Raw genomic sequence first — 16,433 nt, forward strand, 5'->3', positions numbered from 1 at the left:
CAAACTGTATCCTGAAATTTAAAGTTCCCAAGTCAAGGTTTCCTGGCAACTGGGCAGTTTCCTCTCTTCCTCCTCCACCTCCAGTGGCGAATCATATGAACCATATTTTTTTTTTGTTGCACACATTACGGATTCGTTCTTTGAGGACTCCAGAGTAAAATTACTGCAAAAACCTTCAATTGAAATATAATAATTATGCTTTTTTCCCATTTTAATTCCCTTTAGTTTTGACCTTTTCAATGGATCTATCTTCTTCCAGTTCTAATAATATTAATGATAATAATAATTGTGGTGTTTGTTAAGCATTTACTTTGTGCAGAGACTCTAGTTAGTGCTGGGGTAGATGCAAGGTTGTCAGGCTAGACACAGTCCCTGTCACATTGGGCTCACAGTCTTAATCCCCATTTTACAGATGAGAAAAGTGAGGCACAGAGAAGTAAAGTAACCAGCCCAAGGTCATACAGCAGACAAATGATGGAGTCAGGATTAGTACCCAGATCCTCTCAGACCTGTGCTCTATCCAGGAGACCATGCTGCTGTTCTTTAGGCGAGAGTAGCAAAAACTGTGGCTTCTAAAAGAAAAAAGTGTTATATTGCCAGAGAGGTTTGAACTATTAGTAGGTACTGAATTAGTTGAAGCCTCTGACATTCCAGATGTAGGAATAACTATTCAGAGCTCTAAGAAGCAGTAATAAGATGCTAGGTTCTACTAAAACAGTAATATTCAAGGAAAATGAGCACTCTGTCATCCAGGAAGATTGCTAGAATTGATTTAATGATGATGATGATGACGGTACTTGTTAAGCACTTACTATGTGCCAAGCACTGTTCTCCACACTGGGGAAGATACAAGGTAACCAGGTTGTTGCATGTGGAGCTCACAGTATTAATCCCCATTTTACAGATGAAGGAACTGAGGTACAGAGAAATTAAGTGACTTGCCCAAAGTGACACAGCTGACAAGCGGCTAAGCCTGGATTAGAACCGATGACCTCTGACTCCCAAGTCTGTGCTCTTTCCTTTGAGCCACACTGTAATGGGGTTTAGAATCCAGGGCCCCTGACTCCCAGGCCCAGGCACCTATGGGGATGTAACTGAGGCCCAGAGAAGTAAAGTGACTTACCCAAGGTCACATAACAGACACGTGGTGGAGTCAGTATTAGAACCCATGACCTTTTGACTCCCAGCACCCTGCTTTATTCACTACCAGGATGTGGGTTCTAATTCCAACTCTGCTACTTGTCTGCTGTGTGACCTTGGGCAAGTCACTTCACTTCTCTGTGCTTCAGTTACCTCATCTGTAATATGGGGATTAAGACTGTGAGCCTCACATGGGTCAACCTGATTACCTTGTATCTACCCCAGCACTTAGAACAGTGCTTGGGAACATAGTAAGTGATTAACAAATACCATAATCATTATTATTATTCTGCTTCACTATTAATAGGTGTATCTTCCCCTCTAAGACTGTAAGCTCATTATGGGCATGGAGTGTGTCTTTGTTGTCATATTGTGCAGTGTGCACAGTAAGAGCCTAAATATGACTGACTGGGTGGGGGCCCAAAGGAGGGGTGCCTTTTTCCCAGCAGTTAGTATAGTATTCACATATTTAATGACTAATCAATATTAATATTTATTATTGTTCACTGACCCAGTTAAACTGTAACTATTCTCTGTATGCCTTGTTTCAGTCCTTGATGCAATTCGCCACTCAGTTACTCTACATCTGATCTGATCATCTGATCCAGGTGAGTTTGCTGGAATTCATTCCTAGAACTTACTGTCTTTGTCAACATTGGGAAATTTTTCTTCCCTTTGACATTGCAGCATTTATTCTTCTAGTCAGTGTTGCTGTCACTTACATCGGTGGCATTTAGTATCCTGCTGCCATCATGCTTCACACTTGACTAGCCCAGAAGCACTGAAGTGCAAAAAGCAAGACTTTACTGCTAGGAAACTGCACATGTTCTGGCATTACATTGTTGGTTATCTCATCTCGACTTGACATGGGATGTTTTATATATAGCTCAAAGGTGACACTACTGTACCTGTCCAAGGAGTCGGTCGACACCTGTGGCAGGTTCAGGTCTTAGAGTCGTTTACTAGATCGGACATGGTTATTGCTCTATGGATCTTTTTTCTTTGTCTCAATGTCACATTCTTGAATGGCTTTGAGTTTTAAGAACACATTAATATTCCTAAACATTATCAATTTTAGAAGTGACTCACTGAAGAGGATATCTATCTGTTTATTATAAAACTGCAGGCTGCATTTCTATTTCTCTAAAATAATTTAGGCTGCTTCTATCCAGTTATGGTAAAGCTGCCGGATTGGAAAGAATGTGATTGATCATGGTTCCTTCAATATCTGAGCTGTAGTTGGGGCAAAGTGAATCCAAGATAAAACTCTCAAAGGAACTATGAAATGACCAAATTGTTCACTAAATTTCTTTTCAAGAAAAGCCCTACCAGTATTCTGCAGTGCCAGGGTAGAATTAAATGTTTGTGGAAAATATGTAAGTGTATCACGGCCTGAAGGCATACACTATGCTGTTCTATGAACAGCACAACATGGGCAACCCAGATGCAACAGAATTACTTGTATTCTGCAACATGTAATAGAAACCTTAATGATATGTTTTATTAGAGGTAATTAATGGGTATATTATTAATTTATAATTTTTTTTCTGTAGGTAAAATATACTAATAAGTAGTAATAGAGCTTGTCTGTACTACATCTAGAACAATAAGGAGTATGAATAAAATATATATGCTCTACCATTTTGAGGATATCAATTGTGATGAGGCCTCCTTTAAAAATTATCCCAAGTTTGTTCCATATGGATACAACTTCACTTTAAAGTTGGTGCAATTAAAAGAACATTAGAGAAGCAGCATGGCTTAGTGGAAAAAGCACAGGCTTGGGAGTCAGAAGACATGAGTTTCTAATCCCAGGTCCGCCACTTGTCTGCTGTTTGTGCCTCAGTTACCTCATCTGAAAAATGGGGATTAAGACTGTGAGCGCTATGTGGGACAGGGTCTGTATCCAACCTGATTATCTTGTATCTCCCCAGCAGTGAACAGTGCTTGTCACATAGAAAGTGCTCAACAAATACCACAGTCATTAATATTATTATTAATATTAATAAGTGCTTATAAATACCACATATTGATTAGTTGCTTGAAGTATATGAGACTCTTTAAGCACAGTCAGCTAGGAGACTAATGTGGGGTTGACTGGATTCCCTCCAGATATCTAATCGATCATATTTTTGGAGTGCTAAATGGGTGCAGAACCCTGTACTAAGCACTTGGGTGAGTACACTATAATAGAGTTGGTAGACACGTTATTTGCCCACAAAACACAGTCTACAGGGGGAAACAGGCATTAATATAAATAAATAAAATTATGCGTAGGTACATAAGTGCAATGGAGATGAAGGATGGATGAATAAATGGTATAAATCCTAGTGCAAGGGTGGTGAAGAAGTGAGTAGAAGAATTGAAAGTCCTAATTGTGGAAGGCCTCTTGGGGAGATATGATTTCAATAGGGCTTTGAAAGTGGGGAGAGCGAATGTCTCTTGGACATGAAGAGGGAGAGGGTTCCAGAACAGAGGCAGAACATGGAGGAGGGGTCAACGATGAGACAGATGAGATAGAGGTACAGTGAGTAGGTTGGCATTAGACAAGTAAAGTTCACTGTCTGGACTGTAGTAGGATATCAGGGAGGTAAGGGAGGGGTGGGGCAAGGTGATTGAGTGCTTGAAAGCCAATAATAAGGAGTTTCTGTTTGATGCAGAGGTGGGTCTGCCAGGTTGGTTTATCTTCTGCAACTGACTCACATTTTTCTGTTGAAATTCAGCACTGTCTGAAGCTTTGTTTTACCACATCCTCAAAATACTTACTCTGCCCTCCTTGCTTTTAGTATCAAATTTCAGCTTTCCATAGAGCAATTGCTTGGATATATTGTTGTCTCTAATTTCCTTCATGTTTCCCAACTAGCGAAGCTGCTTTAAGGTTAAACCTTAAAGCAGCTTATCCTAATTTGATGCTGGGAGACTGGCTATATTCCTGAACTTCCCTCTTACTATTCAACTTTGAATATTGGGAGCCTGGTATGTGTATCACTGATAACACTAAAATAGCTCAAACTGTCTGTACTTATTCCAATCTACTGCAATACTGGCCTTTTAATTAGGGATTTTCCAGTAGTACACTTACATTCTTGTTCTGACAGACGAAGAACCATTACACTACCCATTTAAAAACTACATAAGAATAAAGCTTCCCAGCTTTTTTTGGACATTCCCTTAGAAAATATACCAGGTGGAATGCCCATCCACCTCTGCATCAACCACTTAGTCTCTCATACAACTCAGCCTACATACTTCACTCCTTTAATGCCAACCTATTCTGAGATCCTTGATCTTATCTATATCACCAACCTGCTGCTCACATTCACACTCAATTAGTGTCTGCCCCTCCTATTCTATCTCACTGATTTTCTGCTACAACCCAGTACACTCAACTCTCTCCTACAATGCCAACTTACTCACTGTACCTCAGTTCCATCTATCTTGCTGCCAACCTCTTTTCCACATCGTCTTTCTGGCCTGGAGCTCCCTTCCCACTCATATATGACAGATCACCACTCTCCCCACCTTTCAAGCCTTACTAAAATAACAAGTCAGTCACCAACTAAATCCTCATACTCCCTATCCCTTCCGTGTCATCTCTGCCCTTGGATCTGTAACCTTTAGACATTTAATATTCATCCCACATTCAGCCCCAAATCACTTACATACCTATCTGTAATTTATTTTAATGTCTGTTTCCCTGCTACTATCTGTGTTATATTTGTACTCACCCAAGTGCATAGTACAGAATTTGCACAGAGTAAGCGTTCAATAAATACCATTTATTAAGTTTAGATACTCCTCAACTGTTCACTTTATAATGATTTCTTCCCTCTTTCTTTCACACATGCTCATGTATACTCTATCCTGAATAATCCATCCCTTGATTCCATGGCTCCCTCCACCTATTACCCCATCTGCCTCCTAACATTCCTTTTCTAAGACCTTGAGGGAGTTGTCTACACCCATTGTGTCCAATTCTTCTCCTTGACTCAATTTAGCTTCTGAACTCTTCACTCCCCAGACACTGCCCTCTCAAAGGTCACCAAAGATCTCCTTGATAAATCCAACGGCCTTGACTCCATTTAGTCCTGCTCAACCTCTCAGCTATGTGCGACCTTGTGAACCACCTTCTTCTCCTGGAAATAGTAGCTATCGTTGGTTTCACTGACACTGTCCTCTCTGGCCTCTCATTTTCAGTCTCTATCATAGGCTCTTCCTGTACCTCCCACCCTATAATTGTGGGAGTCCCTCAAGGCTCATTTCTGAGACCACTTCTATTTTACATCTACACCCATTACTCTGGAGAATTAATTCAGTCCAATGGCTTCAATTACCATCTTTATAAGGATGATTCCCAAGATTACATCTCCAGTCTTGATCTCTGTCCTTCTGTGCAGTCTTAGGGCAGTTGCACTTGGATAACCCACCAATACGTCAAACTAAATGTGCCTAAACAGAACTCTTTATCATCCCACCCAAACCCTGACTTCCCTGTGACTTTCCCATCACTGTAGTCAGCATCATCATTCTTCCTGTCTCATGAGTCCTCAACTTATCTCAACCCACATATTAATCAATTCAAAGCACTCTACTAAACACTTGGGAGAGTACAATATAAAACAAATGGCGGACATGTTCCCTGCCCACAACAAGCTTATAGTCTAGAGGGAGAGACAGATAGTAATATAAATTATGGGTACACGCAAGTGCTGTGGGGCTGAAGGATGAATAAAGGAAGCAAATCCAAGTGTGAGGGTGATGCAGGAGGGAATGAGAGAAGAAGAATGAGGGCTTAGTCAGTTGAAGGCCTCTTGGAGGAGGTGTGGCTTCAATAAAGCTTTGAAGATAGGGAGAGTAATTATCAGATATGAAAAGGGAAGGTGTTCCAAGCCAGAAGAAGGATGTGGGTGAGAGGTGAGCACTGAGTTAGATGAGACTGAGGTACAGTGAATAGGTTGACAATCACTCAATCGCCTTGACCACTTCCTACCTTGCTTCACTGCTTTCCTTATACAACCTAACCTGCACTCTTTGTTTCTCTAATGCTAACTGACTTACTGTACCTTGATCTCATCTATCTCTCCTCCAACTACTTACCCACATCTGCCTTTTGGCCTAGAACATGCTCCATGTTCCTATCTGACATACTGTCACTCTCTCTACCTTCAAAAAGCCTTACTGAAGGCCTACCTCCTCCAAGAGGCCTTCCCTGACAAAGCCCTCATTTCTTCTTCCACTCCTTTCTGCTTCACCTTTGCACTTGGATTTGCATCCTTTATTCACTGCTTGCTGGCCCTCCTCAGCAACAAATGTATGTACCTATAATTTATTTATTTATATTAATGTCTGTCTTCCCCACTAGACCGTAAGCTCACTGTGAGCTGGGAATGTGTATACCAACTCTGCTATATCATACTCTCCCAAGTGCTTAGCACAGTGCTCTGTACACAGTAAGCATTCAATAAATATAATTGGTTGATTGATTATGTATATATCTGTAATTCATTCAAATATCTGTCTCCCCCTCAGTGGGAAGGGACAGCATCTATCGATTCTGTTATACTGTACTCTTCCAAGCGCTTAGTGCAATGATCCACACAGCAAACACTCAATAAATATGATTGATAAAGTGTATGCCCTCTCCTGGGATAAGATTTTAAGATAACTGGGTATGTCCCTTGAATATGACTAATGATCATAATGGTGGCATTTCTCAAGTGATTCCTATGTTCCAAGCACTGGGCTAAGCTCTGACCAAGATGTAATCAGATCAAGCAGAATCCCTGTCCACAGACTAAATGGAAGGAAGAATAGGTATTTAATTCCCTTTGAATAGATACCAAAACAAGTGACTTAAACCAAGGTCACAGCAGGCAAGTGGCAGAGCCAGAATTAGAACCCTGGTGTCTAGATTCCCTGTCCTGTGCACTGTCTGTTAGGCACACTACCTCCCACACATATTTGGAAATCAAGAAAATTTTCCTGACAATGTAAAATAAGAAAAAGTGATTTTATCCCTCTTTCAATTCAATTTTCACTTCATATTTCTTAAAAAGTTAATGACCTTTTCGGGTGATCTAGATGATCTATTTCAATTTATTCCTTTTTGTCTCAGAGGTTGGTAAAATTATCAATGACCTGATTTTAAAACACATTGGATTTCATCAGGTATGCATCAACATTTGAAACTCAACACTGAAGTTTCCAGAAAAAAAAGAAATCCCAATTTTTGATAAAGGTATTCTTTTATTGTTAAAAAGAAATGTTGTAAATTAAAGTAAAGGGTTAAAAAAAAAATCAATCTCACTTATTGTCCCCATATTGTGTGGAATTGCTTCCTAACCTTGTTTTCAATGGTTCCTTGACTATTTCTCCCTACACTGTGATATAACTCAAGTTTTCAAAGGAAAACAGCACATCTCAATTGGGAAAGTAATCTAGTTATTTCTATGAAAGACTAAGGCATTTTTTTGTGAAGAACAATTACTGCTTCTGAAGCCAATCCTGAGTCAGCAGTAAAACACAATCTTGGTCCTGAATGATCCATTTGTAAATGTGGATGCCTGTTCAAACTGCTTCAGGAAAATTGAGTTCAAGTAATTCTTCAGATTAATCCAACATCCCTGGTTTAAAATAACCATTTTATAAATTTGTTTTCATCACTGTTAATGGCTTCCTGAACTCTTGCAAATAAATTATTTGCTCATGCTGTCATCTGTGAAAAGATACACTTAAAAAATATAATAAAAACAAGAAAATTCTTACCTGAATTCCAGCTCCCTCTGGCACTGTGATCTTCCATACACAATTCAGATTGTTGTCATATGGCTCAGGGTAGCCAGGAGACAGAATGGTCCCTTTGCGCTTAGTTAAAATTCCACCACAGGGCACTAAAAAGAAGATAAAGTTCTTGTATTTTTGTGTTGTTTTTTAAAGTTAATATTGAATGCTAATGAGGAATAAGTAAATATTCCAAAGTGAGCCATTAGACTAGATTATATCCAAGAGCAGCAACCCTTAAAAATATGCTGCATTTTAAAATGCATGCTGCCTTGATAAAAACAAAACAGGATATTTAAAAAAAATAAAATTACATGTAGCACCTAATCAAACACCACCCATACGTTGCACACTGAAACCCTGATGGTTAATAGTGTTGTTAATAAACCCAGGGTTCCCTTTTCCCATTTGTGAAAGGGAGGAACTAGCCCTAACCATGCAAGTTACCAAAGGATGATAAATGGCTCAGTATCACCACAGTCTTAGTATTTTCACTCAATAGTATTTATTCATTCAGTAGTATGTGCAGAGCAGTATACTAAGCGCTTGGCAATTTTCCTCTCTAAGCAGAGGTACAGCTGACTTGGTGGCTGAAGGTCATAACACAGTGTATCACTGAAGCATAGGCTGCAACAGAGAAAATGGGTTTGTACACTTTAGGAGAATACCTTAGGTCCAACTGGCCCTACTACATCACCCTCTTGAGGACTGAACTTCCTAGCTATAAAGAGCCATAGGCAGGATCAGATTACCAACCAATCCTGGGTTCTAGGGTCAATCGATACAGGACCCATATTTGTGATGTATCATGTTACATCATGTTATTCGTGACTGTATTTGAACTGTCTACTTGCCTTTGATCAGAATGATTGACTCCAATCTGATGTCTCTTCTGGGCCCCGTGGATAAGCCTCTGTATCAAACAAAAACTCTTCACTACTGGCTTCAAAGCTCTCCATTACCTTGCCCCTTTCAAGCTCACCTCCCTTCTCTCATATCAACATCCCAGTCCTCATACTCCATTCCTCTAGTGCTAACCTTCTCACTGTGCCTCATTCTCACCTGTCCCACCATTGACCCCTGGCCCTACCTCTGGCCTGGAACACCCTCCCTCCTCAATTCAGCCAAACAATCACTCCTCTCCCCTTCAAAGCCCTACTGAAGGCACAGCTTCTCCAAGAGACCTTCCCAGACTAAGCCCCCCCACCCCCTCGGTTCCACTCTAGCTCCTTTGCTCTATCCCCTCCTCTTCCCACCCCACAGAATTTATGAATATATGTATGTATCTAAAATTCTATTGATGTATAATGATACCTGTTTACTTGTTTTGATGTGTATATATCTATAATTCTACTTATTTGTTTTGATGCCTACTTGTTTTGATGTCTGTCTTCCCCTCTTTTAGACATTAAGGGATTGTCTCTCTCTACTGCTGAATTGTACTTTCCAAGCACTTAGTACAGTGCTCTGCACAGAGTAAGTGCTCAATAAATATGATTGAATGAATGATGAGTAAGCACCTCCTCAAACCGATGTACATAAACACACAGACGTACCTACAAATGCTAGAAAGCATTGGGCATTTTGCTGAAAGTGGCTGTCTTCTGGCTTGGGCCGGGGAGGGGGGGAGGGTGTTTGTGTGTGTGTGTGTGTGTGTGTGTGTGTGTGTGTGTGTATGTGTATGTGTGTGTGCGCACATATACATACACATGCACATACACAAGCACCACTGTACTATTCCTGAAACTGCAGGGTTGGTTTAGGTACCTGGCGAGGAGCCCGTTTTCATCTTAGTCTCCCAACTTGGAGATTAGTCGACTTTTAAAGCCAGGGCTCCCCCATATTGGATGCTGGAGCTATAATAATAATAATAATAATAATAATAATAATAATGATGTTATTTGTTAAGCTCTTACTATGTGCCAAGCACCGTTCTAAGTGCTGGGGTAGATACAATGTCATCAGATTGTCCCATTTGGGGCTCACAGTCCTAATCCCCATTTTACAGATGAGGTAACTGAGGCACAGAGATGTTAAGTGACTTGCCCGAAGTCACACAGCTGACAAGTCATAGACCCGGGATTCAAAACCACGATCTCTGACTCCCAAGCCCATGGTCTTTCCACTAAGCCACACTGCTTCTCAAGCGACCCTCCCACCAACTCCACCTCCATCTGACCCCATTCCTGTACATCTTATCAAAACTCTTGCCTCCTCCTTTATTCCCTCCTTCTCTCCTAGTATGCTAATACAGTCACTCATCCTATCCCACCTGGATTACTGCACCAATCTCCTTGCTGACCTCCCAGCCTCCTCCTTCTCCCCACACCAGTCCATAATTCACTCTGCTGCCTTGATCATTTTTCTGCAAAAACATTCAGGACATGTCATCCACTCCTCAAAAATCTCCAGTATTTACCCATCCACCACCATATCAAACAAAAACTATTCACCATTGGCTTTAAAGCACTCCATCACCTTGCCCCTTCTACCTCATCTTGCTACTCACCTAGTACAATGCAGCTGGTACACTTCACTCTTCTAACGGTATCCTCTCACTGTGCCTCAATCTGCCACATCTCACAGTCTCCAACATCCTGTCTCTAGCCTGGAACCCTCTCCCTCCCCAAATCTGACAGAACATTCCCACCCCCCTTCAAAGCCATTTCGCAGGTACATCTCCTCCAGGAGGCCTTCCCTGACTAAGCTCCCAATTTTCTCTTCTCCCACTCCCTTAAGTGTTGCCCTCACTTGCTCCCTTTGTTGTTCCCACCACCCAGGCCCACCAAGCACTTATGTGCAGAAACACACTGGTTTAGTGGAAAGAACACAGGCTTAGGAGTCAGAGGTTGTGTGTCCTCATCCCGGCTCCACCATTTGTCAGCTGTGTGACTTTGGGCAAGTCACTTAACTGCTCTGTGCCTCAGTTACCTCATCTGTAAAATGAAGATTTAGACTATGAGCCCCACATGGGATAACTGATTACCTGGCATCTATCCCAGTGCTTAGAAAAGTGCTTGGCACATAGTAAGTGCTTAACAAATACCATCATCATCATATCTGTAATTCATTTATATTAATGTCTGTCTTCCCCATCTAGACAGTAAAATCAGTGTCAGCAGGGAATGTGTCTGTTTATTGTATTGTACTCTCCCAAGGGCTTAGTATAGTACTCTGCACTCAATAAAAGCTCAATAAATGAGCTCTTTATTTATGAGCTCTATATGAGAAGCAGCACGGCTCAGTGGAAAGAGCCCGGCTTGGGAGTCAGAGATCATGGGTTCGAATTCTGACTCAACTGCTTGTCAGCTGTGTAACTGTAGGCAAGTCACTTCACTTCTCTGTGCCTCAGTTACCTCATCTGTAAAATGGGGATGAAGACTGTGAGCCTCACGTGGGACAACCCAATTACCCTGTACCTACCCCAGCGCTTAGAACAGTGCTCTGCATGCACAAAGTAAGCACTTAACAAATACCAACATTAATAAAGTCAACTGAATGAATGAACTCAGTATTCAAGGTAAGCAGTTGATGGAAGGGGAGTTATGAAAGACAGAGAAAAGAAGAATGGCAGTGGAGTTGCCTGTGATTAAGAGAGGAGGGGACAAGAACACAGCAAGCAGCTACAAAAAAGAGTTTAGAAGAACTCTCCCACTAGAAAGTCACTGTATACCTTTGATTTTTTCATACTAAATCCATATATTAAAATAATTTAATAAGAGGATAAAAAGAAAGCTAAAGTCATAAAATCCAAAGATTCATACCATAGTAAAGGACAAACATTTAACATATCTCAACACCAACATTTGAGCTAGGCAAAACTCAAAATTTAGCGCATAGAACCTGCCCAAACAAAATAATATGGAATATTGTAAGAGCTAACGATAGCATTATTTTTTTAACCAAAAAGCACAGTTTAACTTTTTTTTTCTCTCTCCTCCCCCCACCATGAGAAATACAAAAATAACTTCTACTTTTGGTTGGATTAAAAAATAAAAAAAGAAGAGGAAAAAAGATGTTGATTTTTGTTTTTAAGGTGGATTATAGAAAATTGATGATGTGTATTATCTGTATCATGAGCGGGCAAATAGAATTGCAGAGCAATATGGCCAAGTCCTTCATCTTATTTAGACTGAAACAAATATGAGTACTTGGTGACTATTTAGAGGACTACAACCTATCTTGATAATGAATATTGTAGTTACACAGTGCAAATGATTGATGAATCTGTCAGAGTCTATATCAATACAGTAAAGGTCACTGTCACTTAAAGTGCTCAAATAATTACTAATAAAAGCAGAAGTAGACGGCATGATTGGTGCCTGAAATCCGTAAAGAAACATGGGAATTATCCTATTTAATATGTTCATATCCTGTACTTTTAACTATTAAGCCAATTTAGTAGAATGTTATTTTCTATTCATACATATTGTATGATTCTTATTGGTATAATAGTTTAAGTGCACGTGAATTAATTCTTTTCAACTATAACCCTCTCAGTACAGGAATATTCATTCTAAGGGTAAATTGTGATTTCCTATTATTGCCTTTCTCTTTTTCATGTAATGAAAGATGGGTACCAATTACTTTGTCACTCCCTAAAGTTGGAAAGATTTATCATACTACATCAATTTGAGCCACACTTTTTTCATCTTTTTGAGGGTTTTTTATGTTTTCCACTTAATGAGGATACCTAAAACACTTTGTATATCAATCAATAAATCAATCAGTGGTATTCACTGAGTGCTCACTCTGTGCAGAGCACTATAATAATAGCTTGCGAGAGTACATATATCAGAGTTAGTAGACACATTCTCTGCCCATAAGCAGAGACAGATATTGATATATACTATGGCTATGGATATATATCTGTATTTATATATATCTCTATATATTTATAGATATGTAAGTACTGTGGAGGTGAGGATGGAGTTACTATCAAGTGCTTAAAAGGTACAATTACAAGTGCATAGGTGACATTGAGGGAGAGGTTGATGGTTTATAGTCAAGGAAGGCCTCTTGGAAGACTTTTGATTTTAATAAGCCAAACATGTTCTATGGCTTGTTGAAAATCTAAAGGCATTACAGCGTTTCAACTCCATTGTCTTTCTGATGATACTGTCTATGTCTCGAGTGCAGCAGACTAGCTTGGTGAGTAGAATTCAAGAGTGGCAACCTTGAAGGGAGAGTTTGGTGAGAGCGAGATTCCAAGAAGCATGCTTGAAAATGGAGAAATACCTGGATGGGACATATGTACTAGAGCAGCAAGAAAATCTTTCCAACAGAATATGGAAGAGAGTATGAATAACGTTTGGGCTTTTCTGCGACATTGTAATACCTGGATAGGGTTTTTTTTTGCATTGTCATTGAAAATAAAGGTGATATACATTTTATATAACATACATATTGTGCATCTATATGTATATATATATATATATATATATAGTCATTTAAGTAATTTCCTAGTTCTCTTTCCTCAACCACTGTTGCTTTTCTGTCTTCTTCTTGAGAAGCAACATGGCTCAGTGGAAAGATCACGGGCTTAGGAATCTGAGGTCATGGTTCTAAACCCGGATGCACCACCTGTCAGCTGTGTGACTTTGGGCAAGTCACTTGACTTCTCGGTGCCTCAGTTACCTCATCTGTAAAATGGGAATTAGGACTGTGAGCCCTAAGTGGGACAACCTGATTACCCTGTATCTACCCCAGTGCTTAGAACAGTGCTCGGCACATAGCAAGTGCTTAACAAATACCAACATTATTATTATTCTTTGTCAGCCTCTCTTCCAACTGTCATCTCATAATCACAGGTATCCTAATCCCTGCACCCTTCTCTGTGCAGGGTCCCTTGCTCTTCTTTATTTTTTTTATGGGACTTAACCACTCGCTCACTTGACTTCACCTTCATCTCTATCTCCATTCAGTTGACTCACAAATATATTGATCTAGAACTTCTCTAAATCCACATTTTATTCTGCTCTGAGGGAATCTCCATTTTGATAGCCTCCTGGCATCTCCAACTCAACAGGCCCCTAATGAACCTTTCATCTTCCCTCCTGCCAGATTTCCCATACAACAATAATAGTGGTATCTTTAAAAGTCTACTACATGCTAAGCATTTTGGTAGGTACAATCAGATCAGACACAGAACCTGTCCCATATGGGGCTGACATTCTAAGGATGAGGGAGAACAGGTACTGAACCCCCAATTTTCAGAATTGAAAATGAACTGCTGGACATTATCTCCATCAGCCTTGGAAGAAAGTAAGTCTCTGAGGTTGGTTGAGGTCCATTCAATAAATTATATGCTGCTATGTTTGAAGTAAAGGCACTCGATTAGACTGTAAACCCATCAAAGGGCAGGGACTGTCTATCTGTTACCGATTTGTACATTCCAAGCGCTTAGCACAGTGCTCTGCACATATAGTAAGTGCTCAGTAAATACTATTGAATGAATGAATGAACTTGAACTTCCAGGGCAGTAGAAAAATATTTCCCTGATTAAGTTCTCTTTTCCCCTATTTGCCCTTCCTTTTGCATTGGCTGAGTACTTCTTTAGCACTTTGATACCTCACCCTCATCCTCACAAAACTTAGGTTCGTATATTTATACGGTTCATTTCCCTAATCTGTAATTTATTTGTCTTTCTATTCCTGAAGGCTCTGAGCTCCTCATGGACAGGGATCATGTCTAAGAACTGTAGTGTACTGTACTCTTTCAAGACCTATTACAGTTCTCTCCCCACAGTAAGGTTGCAGTAAATATCACTGGTTGATTGAATGATTCCAATGAAAAGGCTAGGAATATCTTAAGTCTTTGAGCCATCTAGGAAAGGCTGAATTCTGATGAGCCATAGCGTACAACTAAAACATGACAAATAAATGATTTTCAACCATTATACTGAAGCATAAGAATGCTACAAACCGCTTAAACCTGAATATTTATATAATCTATTTGGCTACACCAGGGAAAACCTAGAGATAACCAAATATTTTTCATCAGTAATGTACAACTTAAATCAGTTTTATCAAGAGGAATCGCAGATTTTAAAAAGACATTATGTAATGGGCACATATCAAAGGACAATGTTGAATAGCACAAATTGGGACATTTTTCAACAACAAATTCTTGATTTGTTCTCTCCCACATACTCTCTCTCTGCAAATCTGTCCTTTTCCTGCAATGAAACCTCCAATCTTTTGACCTTCTCCAATTTTCTAAAGTCATCATGCCCAGTCTGGTCTCTATACCCATACTACCTTATCTTGACCCACAAATCCACACCCTCAACACTGTCCTAAAAACTGAATGAAATTCTCTGCTCCCTTATCTCTCTACTGATCTTGCAACACCAACCCACAGTTCTGGATCACATCCACAGTATGCTTTCTCCACTCCTGTACTGCTGGAAGAAATCTAGATACTAGGCCATCTCAGATTCATTCTTAACTTCTTTAATTCTTCCCTCTCATCCACCTGACAACTATACTCCTCCATCCTTATTCACTCTCATATTCACTGCCTGCAACAGCATTTTCAGACTTATAACTTCCACTCTTGTTACTGTCCCCATATCTTGCCCCTAATGACCTGGCCATGTCTTTTGTTGATAAAATTGAGACCATTAGTCATGATCTTCCTAAGAAGCAGCATGGCCTAGTGGATAGAAGCAGCATGGCTTAGTGGAAAGACCATGGGCTTGGGGGGCAGAGGACATGGGTTCTAATCCTGGCTATGCCACTTGTCTGCTGTGTGACCTTGGGCAAGCCACTTAGCTTCTCTATGCCTGTTACCTCATCTGTAAAATAGGGATTAAAACCGTGAGCCCCTCGTGGGACAACCTGATTACTTTGTATCTACCCCAGCGCTTAGAACAGTGCTCGGCACATAGTAAGCACTTAACAAATACCATTACATATCTATATCTATATATCTATATATAGATATAGATAGATCTATATATATCTATCTTCCCTCTCCTTTCCAGCTATTTGTTAAGTGCTTACTATGGGCCAGGTACTTTACTAAGTGCTGGGATAGATATAAGATAGTCAGGATATACAGTGTCCATGTTCCACCTGGGGCACATTGAATTAATCCCCATTTTACACGATATACCTGAAGCACACAGATGTTAAGTATTTGCCCAAAGGCACATGGCAGACAAGTGGTTGAGCTGGAATTACAGCCTACGTCCTTCTGATGCCTCCCGGGCTCATGATCTATCCACTAGGCCATGCTGCTTCTCACGTATTCCCTATCCTAAAATAAACCTTCCTTCACCCTAGGACACCCTCCATTGATTACCCCTTATCCCTCCTACCATTTTTCTTCAAACTTCTTGAGCAAGTTGCCTACACTCGCTGACTCCATTCAGTGAGACATTGATCTTCTTCAGTCTGCTTTCCACCCCTTCCATTGAATGGAAATGGCCCTCATCAGGGTTAACAATGCCCTTCTTGCCAAATCCAATGAAAGCATGAAGAGAAGCAGAGAAAAAAAGAAAGAGAAAG

The 16,433-nt window shown here is 40.2% G+C and overlaps 1 protein-coding gene across 1 annotated transcript in view; it reads right to left on the minus strand.

Annotated features, from left to right (window-relative positions):
* The window catches only part of CSMD3 (CUB and Sushi multiple domains 3), a 778,187-nt gene that overhangs the window by 140,005 nt on the left and 621,749 nt on the right, over positions 1-16,433 (minus strand). The window contains 1 exon segment of the mRNA XM_029063925.2: positions 7,906-8,030. Coding sequence (XP_028919758.1) covers positions 7,906-8,030 — 125 coding nt within the window.

Source organism: Ornithorhynchus anatinus, chromosome 4 (genome assembly GCF_004115215.2).
Source record: "Ornithorhynchus anatinus isolate Pmale09 chromosome 4, mOrnAna1.pri.v4, whole genome shotgun sequence".
NCBI classification, from domain to species: Eukaryota; Metazoa; Chordata; class Mammalia; order Monotremata; family Ornithorhynchidae; genus Ornithorhynchus; species Ornithorhynchus anatinus.